We start from the raw sequence: 20,269 nt of genomic DNA, 5'->3' as shown, positions 1-20,269 counted from the left end.
TTGCTATCATGATTAGATATTTATTGAGCATCAAAAGAACACCAGAGCACTAGAGTCACAGTTCAGGAGCAAAACTGAATCCTGGTCAATTGCATACAAATCTTAATTAAAGGCTATCTGGCCCTAAAAAAAAGGAAATGATCCTGAATACAACTGGTCCTCTGAGCTGGCAAAGCTGAGTTTCCCTCTGGTCTTCTGGTGGCAAGAGGCCAAAGTTGAGCAGTGTCTGGAGACAGGATGACCAAGTCTTAATGCTATGAGAACTTCCCTCCGGTGTTTAAAGAGAAGCAGTAGAAGAAGACAAAATAGAAGGGTCTAAGGCCTGATCCAGTAGCAGGCTTGCTGATGTGCATATGGTAACTTCTTAGGCAAAACCAGTCACTCTTAGAAATCTCAGGGTTGGGCAGGGAAGACACGTTCAGTCGTCCAGGAAGTGAGGTAGCAGGGAAGATGGCTATGCAGAAGGCTGAATAGGAAATTATGTCAGTAGGCCCTGGCTTAGCAGGACATTTTTAGCAGACGCCAGTGTCCTTGGTGGCCAAAAGCTCATAATCTGTAGAAGCTGTGTGCAGCAGGTGAGCATAGTCACTGTTGATCCAGGCGATGGTCTGGTTCTCCTGGCCCAGGCAGGGATCCTCAGAGTAGTCATTGCCTGGAGTCTGGGAAGATGGCTCTTTGCTGGAGCAACACCCTGTGAAAATTCCCACTCTGCAGGCTTCACCAGAATTGCTGGCCTCTCTGGCATGTGTCCTGTGGCCCAAGATCCCACCACTCATAAAGAGGGACTTGAGCCTGGAATTCTAGTTTCCCATATTTCTGTCCTAAATTTGCCAACTAACCCTTAGGTTCTTGTTATCAAGGCATTCTAGGAACAGAAGGCTGATGGATCTGGATTATCCTGTGTGATCAGTGAGCCAAGAAAGAACTTCAGGAGGTTCTTCAGAGAGGAAAGAAAGCAGTGCTCTGACCCTGAAGGCCTTTGGGCTTAGAATTGGGTTTGTGTCAAGCTCCCTTTCCTTCATGCCAGTGATTAACAGAATGAGGGCAGGGGAGGGTTCAGAAGATGGAAAAGCAGAGGCAATCTTACCTGGCCACTTCATAGACATGCTCTAGAAAAGAAGGAGGCATCAAGTCAGAAGTCTCCATGGGGAGTGGACAAGGGCCAAATATGGACACTGGTTACCAGTCAAAGGGAGGGAAGGGGAGACAGAAAGGGGGAATTGGGGGGTATTGGGAAGGTAAACTGAAGCACAGAGATACAAATTTCTCAGAGAAAGGTTGAGGAATCACATTTGGTTATGATCCTCTTTGGCATACTCTGACTCAGAACATTGGGCTGGAAGAGTTGCCTGTTGTGGTAGGGGAAAGGACACTGGAACTGGACACACTCACCACCCAGGAATCTTGCCAAAGATCCCAGGGAGTTTTTGTGGAAACTAGCTGGCCAGGCCAGAGCCCGGGCAGAAGGGGTTGAATTAATCTGTCAGGGACCATGACCAAAGCCATTCTCAAATGTACTTATCTCCATTGGGCACCCAGAAAAGGTCTTTAAGTAGATCACCATTGCCCCCTAGTGTCTATGGAGAAGAACTATCTATATTCTGTGCAGGCTTAAATGTTCTATAACCTGGTAGAAATATGGATGTCTCTTGACACTGCCTCCAGGAGTTTATAATCTTACAGGAATACAACTGGGAATGCATGCTTTAAGCCACAACAAAGCAAACAGAGCATGCCCTATACCATCTACTTTGTGATACAGCCATATGTTTCCATGTCTTACCTCTCCCACTGGCCTGGTAGCTTCCATAACACAGGTGTTGTCTTTTTCATTTTATATGGTCCCTGCCTGACTGATAGTGGGCAATCAGTAACTACATGTTAAATTGAATTGATGGCCCAAGGCTATCTCTCTCTTACAGAGAAGTAAATAATAGAAACTTTGGGAAGACAATCCAGAAGGGGAAAAGCATAAGGCCATGAGGTGTGTGGTCTATTTGCCTGTTGGACTTCAGTGATTCAAAATGAAAATAAGGAGTGGTGGGCATAAAGAAGATAGGCTATATCAGAGAGGGCCTTAAATATAATGCATCATTTTGACTTCTATCCCCTAAGCCATGAGAAGCCTTAGAAGGTTTTTGAGAGAGAAACAATAAAATATGGTTACAGTTTATTCCTAGTTTCATTGAGACCATGATTAATGGTTTTTGGTATTCCTGGGATTTGTGGCTATCTGGGACATCTCTACTTTCAAGTTCAACCTCATGAGTCATAGCCATGCTAACTGGCCAAGACCAGAGCTTATACTTCAGACCCAGGAGAAGGAAATTCTTAAGGCTCCTTTCTCCCTTTTGGCTGGAGGAAGTCATGGTGGAAACAAGGCTACTTGGGAATAGGAGCTGCTACAGGAAAAAAAAAAAAAAGGACACTAGTGTTAAGCAAAATGGTGAGTGCAGCAGGTATTGAAGCGTAGCTAGGTTTTACTTAGAAATGAATGTCCAAACTCTTTTCCTGCTCTGTTTGCTCACATTTGTTAAATATCCCTGAAAAGTGCACCTTCATAATGTCACTCCTTTGCTTAAAAAAATTGGTGACTTCTAGTTCCTTTGGAAGACCTAGAGAAAAAATTCCAAGTTCCTTAGCCTGCTATTTAAAACACTCTATAATCAGAAGTAAACTTCCCTTTCCCCTGCATTTACTCATGTATTTTCTACACTGATGACCTCATTCACCGTCACCTTTTAAGCATTTGCACCTTACTTTTGTAGTTTCTCCTTCCTATAATGCTGCCTTCTAATTTGTTTTCATCATCCAAGGCCTGGTCTAAGTTCCTTCTCCTTCTAAGAGTTCTTGTTAATCACTTAGGCTCTGACTCTCTTCTCTGGAAACCTTTAGTATTGATTGTTTTCTCCAGGCTTTGAGTCTATAGCCTTTATTGCTATGTATGTATATTGATAAACTTCATGTTTCTACTTTGAATCTTCTAAATAAATTCTAAGCAACTTGAGGCCAAGGATTGTGACTTCTGTTTCTCTTGCACCCTCGTTAGACCATCCATTACAGTGAAGGCTTGTACTAGGCTTTGTACCAAAGACTTCTGAACTAACTTAAATAAATCATATTGTTATTGTTGGCTTGCATGTCTGTCTCCAGGAACCCTAAACTTCAATCCCAAAGTATGCTGAGAGCCTTTTGAAGTGCCTAGCACAGTGGTTGATGCAATTTATGCTTAACTGTGTTCTCAGAATGAATCAATGAACAAAGTCACTCAGTCATACTCATCACTCACCTTGTTGGGATGTCTTCCGGCAAAGCATAACATAAGCCATGATGAAGACCACGATACAGCACAAGGAAATGATGAAAACAATGAAGAAGATAGGCAGGTCCTTTCCTAGAAGGCAAAACAAGACAAAGAGGTGTGCTGTTGAAAATGAGTTCAGAAATAGATTCCAAGGATCAGCCCAGACCAGCCCATAACCCTTTTTTTACCCATTTTTAATTTTCTCCTAGCTTTATTAGATAGCCAGAGAGACAAACAAGACCCAAGACCTATGAGAAAGGCTGGAAAGAGGCTAAAAACTCCATGTATAAACACATTCTTCCAAACCCACTAATTGATGACTGATTGGTCTGGGCATTTAAATTAGTTCTCCATGCTTTCCATGGAACCAAGACTAGGAGTTTGCACCTACTCTTAAAAGAAAGTAGTATCTGACTTCCCACTTTACAAAAAAACTTCGTTATTGATATTCTGGTCAATTACTTCTAGCCAAATTTTTCCCCCCCTTGGGGAACCACTTGAAAAAGTGAGAATGCAAACTGGTGCAACCACTCTGGAAAACATCATGGAGGTTCCTCAAAAAGCTAAAGATAGACCCATCCTACAACCCACTAATTGCACTTCTAGGTATTTATCCAGAGGTTACAAACATAATGATTCAAAGGGGTACATGCACCCTACCTAATGTTTATAGCAGCAATGTACACAATAACTAAAATGTGGAAAGAGCTCAGACATCCATTCACAGACGCATGGATAAAGAAGATGTGAGATATATATATATAATACATATATATATATATATATATATATATATATGTATTATATATATATATCTCATATATGTGAGATATATGTCTCCCAGGCATTGAAAGGAATTGAAATCTTGCTATCTGCAATGACGTGGGTGGAACTAGAAGGTATTTTGCTAAGCGAAATAAGTCAGACATAGAGAGACAAATACCATATGATTTCATTCATATGTGTAATTTAAGAAACAAAAAAAGATGAGCATCGTGATGCCTGGGTGGCTCAATCAGTTAAGCATCTGCCTTTGTCTCAGGTCATGATCCCCAGATCCTGGAATGGACTTCCACATTGGGCTCCTTCTCAGCCGGGAGCCTGTTTCTCCCTATGCCTTCTCTGCCTGCCACTCCCCCTGTTTGTGCTCTCTTTCTCTGAAAAATAAATAAATAAATAAAATCTTTAAAAAAAGATGAACATAGGAGAAGGTAATAAAAAATAAAATAAGCGGCTTTAACCCACTGAGCCATGAGAGACTATGGACTCTGAAAAACAGTCTGAGGGTTTTGAAGGGGCGGGGGTTCGGAGGTTGAGGGAACCAGGTGGTGGGTATTGGAGAGGGCACGGATTGCATGGAGCACTGGGTGTGGTGCAAAAATAATGAATACTGTTACGCTGAAAAAAAATTAAAAAAAATACAAATATAATACTTCTTAGTTTAAAAAAAAGAAAAGATGAAAACAGAGATGGAGGCCAACCATAAGAGACTCTTAGCTCTGGGAAACAAACTGAGCATTGCTGGAGGTGAGGTGGGTGGGGGGTGGGGTAACTGGGTGATAAGCATTAAGGAGGACACTTTCTGTAATGAGCACTGAGTGTTTTGTAAACTGATGAATCACTAAATCCTACCCATGAAACTAATAATACACTATATGTTAACTAAATTGAATTTAAATAAAAAAAATTATCATTCCAATTTTAGTATATAAGCTGCTGAAGCAAATACTAAATTAAAAATAAAATTAAATAATTCTTTTATTCACACTCTTTGGGCATGTAGTCAGGTTTCTCCTTCTTCAAAACATATTTCAAAAGAGTCTCCTAAATAGCTATCCCAACTGTGCCTACAAACTTAAGGAAACCACTGGTCTGGGCTTCCAGGCCTGGATCTGTTATTTACTTCTTGTATGACTGTGGTAAGCAGAATAATGGTTATCCAAAGATGTTCATATCCAAATCCCCAAGATCTGTGAGTATTTAAGTTTAAATTATAAGAAGAAATTAAGGTTGCAGGTGTATTTAAGGTTGCGAGTTAGCTGACAGTGAGTTGGGGAGATTAGCTTGATTATCAGGGCAGGCTCAATGAAATCAACAGTGTCATTTAAAGTGGAAGAGGGAAACAAAAGAGATCAAAGTTAGAGAGAGACTTGAGGATGATACATTGTCAGCTTTGAAAATGGTGGAAGGCAGCCAAGAGCCAAGGAATGTGAGTAGCTTCTAGAAGCTGGAAAAAACAAAGAAACTGATTTTTACCCAGAGTCTCCAGGAAACAAAAAACAAAAAACAAAAAACAAAACACATCCCTGCCAATAACTTGATCTGAGCTCAATGTGTCAGATGTCTGATCATCAGCAGTGTATGATAATACATTTGCATTATTTTAAGGCACTAAGTTTGAGGCACTAATTTTTATAGCTGTCCGAGAAAAAATAAATACTGTGATGACTCAGGTGTAGTATTTTTTACCCATAAGTTCAATGAAAAGATTGTATAATGTCTGATATACTGCAGCTACAATATTCTGAATCTAGGCGATAAGATTAGGAGATAAAGAGGGGTAGGAATTCCATTGTCCTTAGGATTTTTTGCTGCAACTGGCTTTATTTTTACCAATCCCTAAAATACTTTGTCTTAGAAATCTGGAATATTACTCAGTCATAAAAAGGAATACAATTTTGTCATTTGTAAAAACATGGGTGAACCTAAAAGATATCAAGACATCATGCTAAGTGAAATAATTCAATCAGAGAAAGACAAATACCTTATGACTTTACTCATGTGAAATTTTAGAAACAAAGCAAAAGAACAAAGAAGAAAAGAAACAACAACAAAACAGATTTAAATATAGAGAACAAACTGGTGATTGCCATCACGGAATATTTAGGTGAAGGGGATTAAGAGTATAGTTATCATGATGAGCACTGTCAATGTATAGAATTGTTGAATAATTAAATTATTTACCTGAAATGAATATAGTACTGTGTTAATTATACTTGAATTAAAAAAATAAATTTAAAAAATCTGGTATTTGTGGTCCTCAGAACTGTGGTTGGAGCTGAGAAAACTCAATTTACATTTCTTGGTTTCCTGGTTGACCTATTCATTGTTTAGTAGCATATTCTTTCACATCAATGTATTTGTGGTTTTTCTAATTTTTCTTTTCGTGTGCTTGAATTCACGTTTCATAGTGTTGTGGTCAGAAAATATGACTGCTATGATTTCAATCTTTTTGCACTGGCCTTATTTGTGACCTAGTTTGTGATCTATTCTGGAAAGTATCCCATGTGCACATAAAAAGAATGTGTATTCTGCTGCTTTAGGGTGGAATGAAAAAACCAAAGCTATAAACTGATGGAGATTAAAGGAAGGATCCCCCTTAGAAGGAGTCAAGGAGTAAACAAAACAAAACAAAAACTGATGGAGGATATAGGGCACACACCTAATATCTGAGAATTCCCATTCCTCCTGGGTTATCTTCCCATTTTCTGAAACCAAGTCTCCAAAAATTATCTTCTAATTCCCTTGTGTTATTGGATGTTACTCTGCAAGAAGCATGGAATTATGGAAGCCTTTAAGCCAAAGGTGGCAATGCAAAAATATCCCATAAAACAGGTTTGAAAGATGGCTATAAATAGGCAAAAAAAACCCTGTGCAACCAGAAGGGGAGAATTACATGGGCATTAAGGAATGCACAATTATTGAACATAATAAAAATAAGTTAAAAAGTCCTCTCCCCCACAAAAAAAAAATTTAAAAAAGTTAAGAAATCCACAATTAATGATACACAGAGGATGAAACCAGTCATGATAGTCATTACTATTTAGCATCAACTAATTGAAACAGATGCTTACTGTAAACCTGAATTCTCAGAAGTCCCCTGTTATACTAGACATCAACAACTTTTGTTGCGAGACCATGTGTGGTATGGGGAGTCCTAAGGGATAAGGTAGAGCAGCTCAGGTGATAATAGGTTGCTCAGTGATTAAGGAAATCATCTAATTATCAACTACTGTAACTTTTTTTTCACTTTTAAACAATAAATGCAGTCATATTAGTGCATACAAGCTGACTATAAGCTTCAGGTGAAACACAAAAAAAGCTTCTCTTTGGGGTTTGTATCTTTGAGATCATAACTTAAGGATTCTTGAAACTTTGGAGAAATCATAAATCAGCTGCAAGCTGTTTGGTGAGCCCTGGGTAAGAGCTCAAGTAATGAAACCCTGAAATTACCCTTAGGTACTCCAATGTCCATCTCCCAAGGAAAGTTGGCTGAGGTCATGGTCCCATTCCTATTCCTGCTTAAAATGTTTGGGAGGTGTATTACTATGACAACAGAGGACCAGCTAAGAACACATCTACCACTTAACTGCACTTTGACTTTGCTCGTTACTGAATTTGTATCTCTCCCTCTCCATATCACCCACCCTGCTCATCTTCAGGGCCTTTGACCATTGTGTGGCAATGTTTTGAAGAATTAAATTCCACAGAGCAGTGTGTATTGTGGGAAGTTTTATTTGCAAAGTTCAGAGCCAAAAAGGAAGGATGGAAATCCTCAATTTTCCTTACCTGGCTCAGCATTGGTCTTCCCAAGATAGCCATCCACTTCAGTGGTCCAGTTCCAAATCAGGTTCATTGTAGATGTTGCTATGAGAACAAAGTGTTTGGCTCAGAGGGCTCTTTTCCAGCCAAGAACTATGAGGTAGAGGGTGACTGCAAAATTTGGGTGCCTTCACTGGGCATCAATGCTGAGCTTGCTAGAATTTCTGGTCATGTATTGATCATTATTACTATGAGATGAGGTATCTTAGTTTCTTATTGTTAGTGGTAGAAAGAGGCCCATGGAGAGGGTGGTGCAACATATCAAAAGTTCCATAGAAAGATGAGCAACAAAACAGAACTTTCTTTTTTCCCATATGTGCATCCCAACTCTCTCTTACTTTTGACTCAGAAGTCTTCACAAAGAGGAGTATACATATTTATGATTCCACTTTTTCACAACTTTTTAATCATTGCTACCTTTCTTTTATTTCCATTCTGTTATTTCCATGTGTCCTCTGAGGAACCCAGTGACCTCTCTTATTACCCATATAATGGCTCCTTTAGCTTCTATGGCATCATTTCAGGACTCTATTACACCTGAACCATAGTGAAACTCACCTTCCAAGGGATATTTCATGGTTGTAGGTGTTTCAGTCTTAGTCTTGATTGATTTTGAGGAGTCTGCAAGGAAAAGGGAGCCCAGTCAAGGGTGTTGGCACCCTAAAGTGAACATTTGCATTCCCTGGGGGAAATAAGTAAGTAAGAAAGCCAACTAAGAGGAAGTAAGTAGAGGCCAGTCAGGTCTATACCTGGACCTCTCTCAACACTTTTCTCATGATGTTGGAAAGGTGGGTGTTACCTGTTCATACTTCACATCATTTTAAGGTATAATTATTAAACCAGAGTTCATAGACCCCCAAGGAATGTGTAACTAGAGTCCAGAGTGTCTTTCCATATGAAATGAAAAGACATTTTGTTTTTACTAACTTCCAAAATTTAGCTATTAATTTTCTTGAGAGGGACTTAGAAGGTATTACAAGGAAGGTGGCTATGGTTGATGTCAATGGGATTGGTAGAGTTATGACCTCTGGACACTTGTTTCTTCACAAAAGAAATACAATAACTGAGAACGTTTATAAAAAATAAAAAAATTATATTAAAAAAAATATAAATAAAAAAAAATTAAAAAAATAAAAAAATAAAAAATCAGTATTTTTTCCAAAATTAAAAAAAATAGTCAAAGGTTTGCATCAATCCAGGGAACATTTTTTTAAACAAAACAAAACAAAACAAAATTCTTCCTTGTTAATAACAGCAGTTTTGTGCCATTTAAACTTCCCCTAACCCCTTTACTCGTCCCCAGGACAATAGTAGGTTTGAGTGAGCTGAACAGATTAATTTCTAAACCACTTGTGAAGTGGTTTCCTGACTCAAAGTCTTGTCTTTTGGTTATCCAGTGCTAAAACTCTCCCTTGGGAGAGGGGTATAGGTGTCACACAACTGTCTGAGACAATGGATAACAGTTGAGTGAAACAAGAGACTGACCAAAACACTTAGAAAGGAAAACTGAAGAATGAAATGTCAACTGGAGCTTTGAAAATCTCTGACACATTCTTAAGAATCTGGAATTTCACTGCCAAGCATAGTGCTGTGTGCATGCTCATGAAAAGGTCATAAACTTGAGACTCCATGTAAGCAAGAAGTAAAGGTTATAGCACCATTATAAACTACCTTGGTGAGTGCTTAAGACATATTTCAACAGGAAGCTGAGCCCTTTAGAAAAGACTGGGGAATTTAATGGTTTTAGGTATTTAAAATATCTCAATTTAATCATTATCTGACTACTAAGCTAATATAGTAGAGACTTCACCGGACATCTGTGACAAATAATACAAAAACTATACTGGATTAATTCAGAAAAGTCACTAAACAAATAAACAATGATTAGCACAACGAACAATGTCAACAAGAAGCCCTGGAGGAAGAGTAAGAATCAGACTTCCATAATTGTCACATTATATTACTTAAAAACTCCAGTTTTCAACAAAAATATGAGGTATTAAGAAAAAAAACTAGAAAGCTCATAGACAGGTAAAAAAAAAATCAATAAATGGAAATTGTTTCTGAGGAAGCAAATGTATTAGATTTGCTAACCAAAGATTTTGAACAAATTATTTGAGACTATGTTAAAAAATAAAGGAAATCATGCCTAAAGAACTGAAAATATGAAACTGATTCAAACCAAATAGAGAATAGCAATAAAGAAACATACATTATAAAAAAGAAAATAACTGGAGTTGAAAGGTAAATCACAAAAAAGTCATGAAGGGCAGAAAATTTTAATAGAGCTGGTCAAAGTGGCAAAAGAAAGAATCCATAAATCTGAAAAGATGAAAATTGAAATTAGCCACAAAAACAGAAACAAAAAAGAATGAGGAAAAATGAGCAGTGCCTCAGAGACCTGTGGGATGTCATCAAGTGTGCCAATGTACACATAATAAATGTTCTAGAAATACAGGAGGAAAATGACAGAATATTATTTGTGAATAATGTCAAAAAGCCCCAATTCGATGAAAAACAGTATTCTGCAAATAAGAGAAGCCCAAAGAACTCCAAGTAGGAAAATTAAAAAAAAAAATCTACACCTAGACACATAATTAAAAGCCAAAGCCACGAAACAATAATGAAAGCAGCAAGAGAGAGTCAAGTCGTCATGTATAAGAGATTCACAATAAGATTTATGACTGATTAAAAAAAAGATTTATGACTGATTTCTCCCTACGGAAAACCGAATAGGGGTTCATCAAAAAGTTAAAAATAGAACTACCTTATAACCCAGCATTTGCACTACTAGACCCTTAACAATAAAATAGTGATTTGAAGAGTCACATGCACCTGAGTGTTTATAGCAGTGTATATAACCATATTTTGTTATATTAAAGAGTGTAAATGGGGTTTTTTTTGTAACTACTTTTCTTCTATCTGATTTTAAAAGACAACTACACAGTCTCCAAACGGCTGAGTAGTAGGGTGAAATATGGAAACATGGAAAGAGCCTAAATTTTCATCAACTGATGAATGGATAAAGAAGATGTTATTTATATATATAACATCTTCTTTATATATATATATATATGTATGTATGTATGTATATATACGTACACATCTCTCTCTCTCTATATATAACATCTTTATCCATTCATCAGTATGTGTATATATATATAGTATGTATATATATATATGTATATATATATATATATTATATATATATATATATAACTCAGCCATCAAAAAGAATCAGATTTTGTCATTTGTGATGATGTGGATGTAACTAGAGGGTATTATGCCAAGGAAAATAAGTCAGTCAGAGAAAGACAAATACCATATGATTTCACTCATATATGGAATTTAAGAAACAAAACAGAGGAATATAGGGGAAGGGGAAGACAAGCAAGATAAGATAAAGATAGTGAGTGAGACAAAGCATAAAAGAGTCTTAACTATAGAGAACAAACTGAGGGTTGCTGGAGGAGATAGGGTAATTGGGCATTAGGGAGGACAGTTCATGCAATGAACACCGGGTGTTATATGCAACTGATGAGTCACTAAACTCTACCCCTGAAACTAATATTACATTATATGTGAACTAACTTTAATTTAAATAAAAGCTTTAAAGAAAAAATATTTATTGCTTATTCCTTACTGGAAACAAGGGAAGACATGATACACTGAGATACCATTCAAATTCTAAAACAAACATCCCATCAATCAAGAATTCTATATTTAGCAAAACTGTCTATATTTAGCAAGAACATAGGAGAAATTAAAGCATTCTAAGATAAAAAATAACTGGGAAATTTTGTCACCAGCAGACTTGTCCTATGAGGAATCCTAAAAGGAATTCCTCAAACTCAAATAAAAGGACACTAGGTAGTAACTTGAATCAACATGAAGAAATAAAGCATCTGTATAAGTAAATATAAAGCAACTGCATAAGTAAATATAAAGAGTATAAATGTTATTTTTTGTAACTACTTTTCTTCTATCTGATTTTAAAAGACAACTAACTACACAGTATCCAGATGGCCGATTAGTAGGGGGACCCTATGCTTGCTTGTCTTGTCCCTCAAACACAGCCAGATAAATGACAAATCATTCTGAACACCCAAGAAATTAATCTGAGGACTGAGAGAGCAAATTGCACATCTAGAAGCAGAAAAATGGCCACACTATGGAAGGTAGATATGGAAAGTTGATTTGAGGGAGGAAAGAATTGCAGGGACTGCAGAGGCAAGAGACCCCTGATCACAAAGAGAGAACTGAGAGAAAAAGAGAGAGAGAGAAAGAAAGATTGAAAGCAGTGTGCAAGAGAAAGAAAGAAAGAGAAAGAAACTCTTTCCCAAAACCACTGTCTTGGAAAAAGAGAGGGACTGACTATCACAAGTTTTTATAAGCAGGGGAACTCAAAGTTTGAAGTTTTAGAAGTCTGCAGCATTAAGATGGTTATGCCTAGTGGGCTTAGCATTGTTCCTGTGGAGAAGGAAGGCAGAGGCCAGGAACAGATTGCGTGGTCTGAGGATTCCCTAGGTTGCATGGGGAGAAACAGTTCCCTCTCTTGGAGTGCATTTGGGAGAGGTGGCACTGTCTCTCAGGGGACAAAAGAGAATATGAGTGCTATGGGGTGGTCCCATTAACTAGTATTGCTGAGGACAGCTAACCTGGAAGCCAGCATTTGGCTCTGTTTTACTGTAAGCTCCTCGTTCCACATTGTTATATGACTACATTTCTAGGGAAAACAATAACAACAACAGCAGCAGCAGTCATAGCATGGTGAGACCATCCCCCAGAGGATCAGTACAGATAGGTCCTGTGCCAGGTCCTTGAAATTTGGAGCTTTGAAACCCAGACACATGCCTGAGATAGACACAGGAGTAAAGTGCCACCATGTAAACAGAAGACTCAGACACAGAGTGAAGGCACAAGAAGGAACGCAAGAGGGGAGATTGTTCACTCTTTTGTGAGGGCTTTCTAAACATCAACAGGTGAAAACTTCCCTTTCTGGGGATGAGAGAGTGCGGTGACACTATTTTGGCCCTGCCCATTAGAAGGGACTGAATTCAGTGAGCAACACAGTGCTCCCAGTGGAGGCTGGAGCAGCTTACCTCAAACCCCACACTACTACGCCCTGCAGGTACATCTATACAAGGACAAGTAGCCTGAGAACCAACACAGCACACCTTTGCCCTGGAAAACTAGCACAATACCCCTTCCTGCATGTGCAAAGTCTACTGGTCATAGACTGCTGCAAAGCTTCAGTTCCTGGGGAAATAGGATCTAGCTTTTTCTAACAAGCACACCAAAATGCACCTAGTTAAAAGCTGGCACACGCTGGACCAGGTCCAAACACTCCAATTCTGCAGAGGACTGATCATAAGGAAAGAAGAGCCAAAACACAATAGTGGAGAGCACACAGCATACAGCAAAAAAACCTTCTTAAAACTCCATGCTCTGGACAGTATATGATATTTTCTTAGTATAACCATTACTTTCAAGAGCAGGAAACATAACGGCCTTTCCTAACACACAGTAAACAGAGGTCTAAACAAAATGCCAAGATGGATGAATTCATTCCAAAAGGAAGAACTGCAAGAGATCATGGCCAGGGATCTAATCAGAACAAACCTAAGTTGGCCAGGGGGAAACATTAAGATAGTGGAGGAGTAGGGGACCCTAAATTTGTCTGGACACTGGAAGTCAGTTAGATAGTTATCAAAGCATTCTGAACACCTAAAAATCAATCAGAGATCTGAGAAAATAAATGTTGCAATTCTACTAATGGTAGAATGACCATTTTTTTGGAAGATAGGAGGTGCAGAGACTTGAATCCAGGCTGACATATTGGGGGATATGGCAGAGGGGAAGGTGCTGCTTAAGGAGGCTACCACAAAAAAAGTGAAAAGCAGCAGAGCACAAAATCAGAACCTTTATAGGTCTTCTGCGGTAGGGGGCATTCTTTGCTTACAGGTGTTCAGGTGGCAAAGCAGAGTAGAATCCCAGGTGGGACAGCATAATCTCAGGAATCTCAGAGTCACAAGAACAAGGGTGCCTGAGTTAGGCAGAGTTCCCAGACATAAGAATGGAGAAACCAGCTGCAAAGAGTTTAGGTGCTGCCTTTCTGCACTATGTTGCTATAAACTGCAAACTGTTGCATGGTCATGCCTCCAGTATCCTGGCAGAGGCCCAACAAAAGGCAGAGTTATGGCAAGATCCACCCTTTCCACTGGGAGGAATAGCATGGTATGTGCTTCAGGAGTTTACAAAAATTGTAGTCTTGAAACTCAGTTGCATGTGTCAGATGAAAATGCTCAATCACAGATCACAGGATGGGTGGACACAGAGTTCAGACAGAAAGCAGGGAGATAAAAGTGATTGACTGCTTCTCTGTGAGGGCTCACTGAAGAGTGGTGGGACACAAACCTTAAGCCTAAGAAGTAGAGAGTGGAGTGCTGCTATTTTCATTCCTCCCATCAGTCCTGAAATCCTTCAGAGAGCAAAACAGCACAATATAGTGGATTCTGAAACCACTTACACTGTGCCTGGTCCCGTAGCAGGGAAGGCACATTTCTGCAATTTCAAAAGCACCTGAGAATCATCTCAACAGACACTTCCTGCAGAAGACCACCAGGAAAAACTGGCTATCACAAAGTTTACAGGTAATAGAGAACTGAAAATCTTCAGCTCTTGAGGAAAACAAAATATAGCATTTATGGGTTTCTTTAAATTCTTTAGTCTTTTAATATTATTTTTCTTATTTTTCAATTCTTTTTTACTCTTTTTTAAATTTTTATTTTATATATTTGTTATATATATACATATATATGCATATATATGTATATATATATATATATATACACACATATATATATATATATATATATATATATATATATATATGAATGAAATCCTGGATCCTATTTTGGGATCTCGTCTAAGTAGTTAAGATCTCATTTCTTTTAACAAGCAGACCAAAACACACTAAGGATCTAGGGTTTGTGTGTGTGTGTGTGTGTGTGTGTGTTTTGTATATTTCTGTTTTGTTTCTTATTCGATTTATTCTTATTTTGTTTTGTTGTTTTTAGTTCTTGTTTTTCCCCCTGTTGTTCTTGCTATTACTGTATTTCCTTTTTCTTTTATTTGTTTTCTTGATAAAATGACAAGATGGAGAAATTCAACCCAAAAGAAAGACCAGGAAGTAGAACTGACTGCCAGGGATTTGATCAATACATATACAAGAGAGATATCTGAACTAGAATTTAAAACAGCGATTATAAGGATACTAGTTGGGCTTGAAAAAAAAAACATGGAGAATACTAGAAAATCCCTTACAGTAGAAATAAAAGAACTAAAATCTATTCAGGTCAAAATTTAAAATATTATTACCAAGATGCAGTTACAAATGAAGGTTTTAACAGTGAATATAAATGAGGCAGAAGAGAGAGTCAGTGATATAGAAGGTAAAATGATGGGAAATAAGGAGGCTGAAAAGAAGGGGAAAGACAAGTATTGGATTACAAAGGGAGACTTAGAGAACTCAGTGATTCCATAAAGCAAACTACTACCCAGATAATAGAGGTGCCAGAAGATGAAGAGAGAGAGAGGGGCAGAAAGTTCATTTTGACAATTTGTAGTTGCAAACTGCCCTAATTTGGGGAAGGAAACAGGCATTCAAGTCCAGGAGGCACAGAGTACCCCACTCAAAATTAATAAAAATAAGTCAATACCTTGACATAAGATAGAGATGCTTGCAAATTTCAAAGATAAAGAGAAAATCCTGAAAATAGTTTGGGACAAGAGGTCCTTAACCTACAAGGGTAGAAACATAAGGCTGGCAGCAGACCTATCCACAAAGACCTGGCAGGCCAGAAAGGAATGGCATGATATATTCAAAGTGCTAAATAGGAAAAATATGCAGCCAAAAATACTTTATCCATCAAGGCTCTCATTTAGAATAGAAGAAGAGGTCAAAAGTTTCTAGGACAACAGAAACTAAAGGAATTTATGAACACTTAAGCAGGCTTACAAGAAATATTAAAGGGGTTACTTTGAGAGAAGATAGAGCCAAAAGGTAACAAAGGTCAGAAAGGAACAGAGAGAATCTACAGAAACAGCAACTTTATAGGAAATACAACACTAATTTCATATTTTTCAATAATTACTCTGAATGAAAATTGACTCAAATACTTTTGATACTTTAATCAAAAGACATATGGTATCAGATTGGATTAACAAAAAAGAAGGCTCAAATACTATTGACTCAAATGCTATTGACTCAAATACTTTTTGATACTTTAATCAAAAGACATACGGTATCAGATTGGATTAACAAAAAAGAAGGCCCACCAATATACTGACTACAAAAGACTCATTTTAGAACCAAAGAAATCTCAAAATTGAAAATGAGGGGGTGAAGAACACATTTACCATGCTAATGGGCATTAAAAAAAAAAAAAAGCTAGAGTAGCAATCTGTAAATCAAAAGAACTAGATTTTTAAACCAAAGGCAGTAATAAGACATAAAGGACACTATATCATAAGGAAAGGGCCTATCCAACAAGAAGATCTAACAATTGTAAATACTTTTGCCCTAAATTGGAAGCAGCAAAATATATAAATAAATTAATAGCAAAATTAAATAAACTCATTGATAATAATACAATAAGAGTAGGGGATGTTAATACCTCATTTACTGCAATAGACAGATAATCTAAGCAGATCATCAAAGAAACAAGGGCTTTGAATAACATAGCAGACAAGATGGACTTAACAGATATTTTCAGAGCATTTCATCCTAAAGCAGCAGAATACATATTCTTTTCAAGTGCATATGGAACACTCTCCAAAAAATAATCACATACTTGGTTGCAAATCAGGTCCCAACTGGTAGCAAAAGACTGAGATTATACCATGCATATTTTCAGACCACAATGTTTTGAAACTTGAAGTCAAAGACAAGACAAATTTGAAAGAAACACAAACACAAGGAAGTTAAAGAGCATCCTAATAAAGAATGAATGGGTGAACCAAGAAATTAAAGAAGGATAAAAAAATACATGGAAGGAAATGAAAATGAAAACATGACATTTCAAACCTTTGGGATGAAGCAAAGATGGTCTTATGAAGGAAGTATATAGCAATACAGGAATTTTTCAAGAAACAAGAAAAGCCTCAAATATACAATATAACCTTACACTAAAAGGAACTGGTAAAAGAAAAGTAAATAAAGCCTAAATCCAGCAGAAGAAGAGAAATATAGTCCTTAGACTATATCAGAGCTCAATGTTATAGAAATGAAAAAAAAATAGCAGACTAGATCAATAAAGCTAGGAGCTGGGCCTTGAAAGAATTATTTAGATCAATAAACATCTAGCCAGACTTATCAACAAGAAAAGAGAAAGGAATAAATAAGATCAAATAAATAAAATCATGAATGAAAAAGGACAGATCACAGTCATCATTGAAGAAATACAAACAAATACAGGAGAATAGTATGAGAAATTATATGCCAACAAATTAGGCAATCTGGAAGATATGGATGCATTCCTAGAAACATATAAACTACAAAAACTGAAAGAGGAAGAGAGTGAAAACCTAAACAGACCCATAACTAGCAAAACAATCAAATGAGTAATCAATAATATTCCAACAAACAGGAGTCCAGCATATGATGGTCTCCCAGGGAACTTCAACCAACCATTTAAATAATTAATAACTATTATTCTAAAATTGTTTCAAAAAATAGAAAGGGAAAGAAAACTTCCAAACTCCTATGAGGTTAGAATTACTTTGACCCACAAACCAGAAAAATACCTCACCAAAAAGGAGAATTACAGACCAATATCCCTGATGAACAAGGATGCAAGAATTCTTAACAAGATACTAGCTAATAGGATTCAACAGTACATTAAAAGGATTATTCACCATGACCAAATGGGATTTATTACTGGGCTTCAAGGGTGATTCACCATCCACAAATCCATGTGGTACACCACTATGGATAAAGGAAAAGAACAAATCAGTGATATAGAAGATAAATTTATGGAAAATAATGAAGCAGAAAAGGAGAGGGAAAAATATTTGATCATGAATGTAGACTTAGGGAACTCAGTGACTCCATAAAGCATAATCACATTTGTATCATAGGATTCCCAAAAGAAGAGAGGAGAAAAGGGACAGATGGTTTATTTGTGCAAATTATAGCTGAAAATGTCCCTAAACTGGGGAAGGAAAATGACTTCAAAATACAAAACACACAGAGAACTCCTATCAAAATCAATAAAAAGCCAGCCAACACCAAGACATATCATAAAAAAAAAAAATCACAAAATACACAGACAAGGAACAAATCCTGAAAGGTGCAAGGGGGAAAAAAAAAGACCTTTAACCTAAGGCAAATCAGGGTCACAGCAAATCTCTCCACAGAAAATTGGAAGAGAAGAAAAAAGTAACATGATATATTAAATGTTCTGAATTAGGGGAAAAATGCAATAAAAATACTTTATCCAGCAAATCTGTCATTCAAAATACAAGGAGAGATATAGTTTCTCAGAAAAACAAAATGTAAAGGAGTTCATAACCACTAAACCAGCCCTCCAAAAAATATTAAACAGGACTCTGTGATTGGAAAAAATAAACCAAAAGCAACAAAGACTAGAAAGGAACAGGGAACATCAACAGAAATACCAATCTTACTAACATAATTGAGCTAAATTCATATCTATCTATGATCACTCCAAATTTAAATGGACTAAATCTTCCAAACAAAAGACATAAGATATCAGAATGGGAAAACAAACAAACAAACAAGACCAATTTATATGCTGGCCACAAGAGACTCATTTTAAACCTAAGACACTTGCAAGTTGAAAGGAAGGGGATGGAGAATGATCTATTATTCTAATGGACATCAAAGAAAAGCTAGAGTAACCATACTTAAATTAGACAAACTAGACTTCAAAAAAAAAAATACACTATTTTCATTGATTCTTCTCCTACCCACTCAAGCCCCCATGTTGCATCACCACTTCCTCATATCAGGGAGATCATATGATAGTTGTCTTTCTCTGCTTGACTTATTTCGCTAAGCATGATACACTCTAGTTCCATCCATGTTGTCACAAATGGCAAGATTTCATTTCTTTAGATGGCTGCATAGTATTCCATTGTGTATATATACCACATCTTCTTGATCCATTCATCTGTTGATGGACATCTAGGTTCTTTCCATAATTTGGCTATTGTGGACATTGCTGCTGTAAACATTCGGGTGCACGTGCCCCTTTGGACCACAAGATGGGATTGGGAGGGAGACAAACCATAAGTGACTCTTAATCTTACAAAACAAACTGAGGGTTGCTGGGGGGAAGGGGGTTGGGAGAAGAGGGGGTGGGGTTATGGACATTGGGGAGGGTATGTGCTTTGGTGAGTGCTGTGAAGTGTGTAAACCTGGCGATTCACAGACCTGTACCCCTGGGGATAAAAATACATGTTTATAAAAAAAATTAAAAAATTAAAAAAACACTAGTAATAGATGAAGAAGGGCACTATATCTTAATTAAGAAGTCTATCAATCAAGAAAATATAACAATTTCAAATATTTATGCCCCAAACTTGGAAGCACTCAAATATAAAATCAATTAATAACAACCCTAAGGAAACTCACTGATGATAATACAATGATAGTAGGGGAACTTAACATTTTATTTACAGCAATTGACAGATCATCTAAGCAGAAAATCAACAAGGGAATAATGGACTTTAATGACACACTGGATAAGATGGACATAACAGATAAATTCAGAATACTTAATCCTTAAACAGAATATATATTCTTTCCAAGTACACATGGAGCATTATCCAAAATACATCACATACTGGGTCATAAACCAGGCTTCAGAAAATACAAAAAGATTGAGATCATACCATGCATATTTTCAGACCACAATGCTATAAAACTTGAAGTCAACTATATGAAAAAAAATTTGTAAAGACCAAAAATACATGGAGGTTAAAGAACATTCTAGTAAAGGATGAATGGTTTAACTATAAAACTAAAGAAGAAATTTAAAAAGTACATGGAAGCAAATGAAAATGAAAACAGGACAGTCCAAAACATTTTGGATGCAACAAAGGCAGTCCTAGGAGGGAAGTATATAGCAGCACATCAAGCAAGAAAAGTATCAGATACAAAATATAACCTTACACCTAAAGGAGCTAGAAAAATAATAGAAAGTAAAACCTAAATCAACAGAAGATGGGAAATAATAAAGATTAGAACAACAAGAAATATAGAAACAAACAAGAAACAGTAGAATGGATCAACCAAATGAGAAGGTACTTCCTTGAAAAAAATGATAAAATCGATAC

General features: G+C 37.0%; 1 protein-coding gene across 10 annotated transcripts in view; it reads right to left on the bottom strand.

The window, feature by feature from the left end:
* VSIG4 (V-set and immunoglobulin domain containing 4) overlaps positions 1 to 20,269 on the bottom strand; it is a 35,449-nt gene continuing 15,180 nt past the window's right edge. Inside the window, exons 4-8 of one of the 10 annotated variants that reach the window (XM_082715916.1) lie at positions 8,465 to 8,527; positions 7,874 to 7,951; positions 3,290 to 3,394; positions 1,088 to 1,109; positions 1 to 750 (exon numbers count right to left, since the gene is read on the bottom strand). In XM_082715916.1, coding sequence (XP_082572042.1) covers positions 513 to 750; positions 1,088 to 1,109; positions 3,290 to 3,394; positions 7,874 to 7,951; positions 8,465 to 8,527 — 506 coding nt within the window. In that variant the 3' untranslated portion in view covers positions 1 to 512. The other 9 variants (XM_082715923.1, XM_082715925.1, XM_082715918.1 and 6 more) reach the window with 9 other exon arrangements.

This window comes from Mustela nivalis (assembly GCF_964662115.1).
Source record: "Mustela nivalis genome assembly, chromosome: X".
NCBI classification, from domain to species: domain Eukaryota; kingdom Metazoa; phylum Chordata; class Mammalia; order Carnivora; family Mustelidae; genus Mustela; species Mustela nivalis.
The sequence above is the reverse complement of the archived record's forward strand: the minus strand, read 5'-3'. Positions and strand labels throughout refer to the sequence as shown.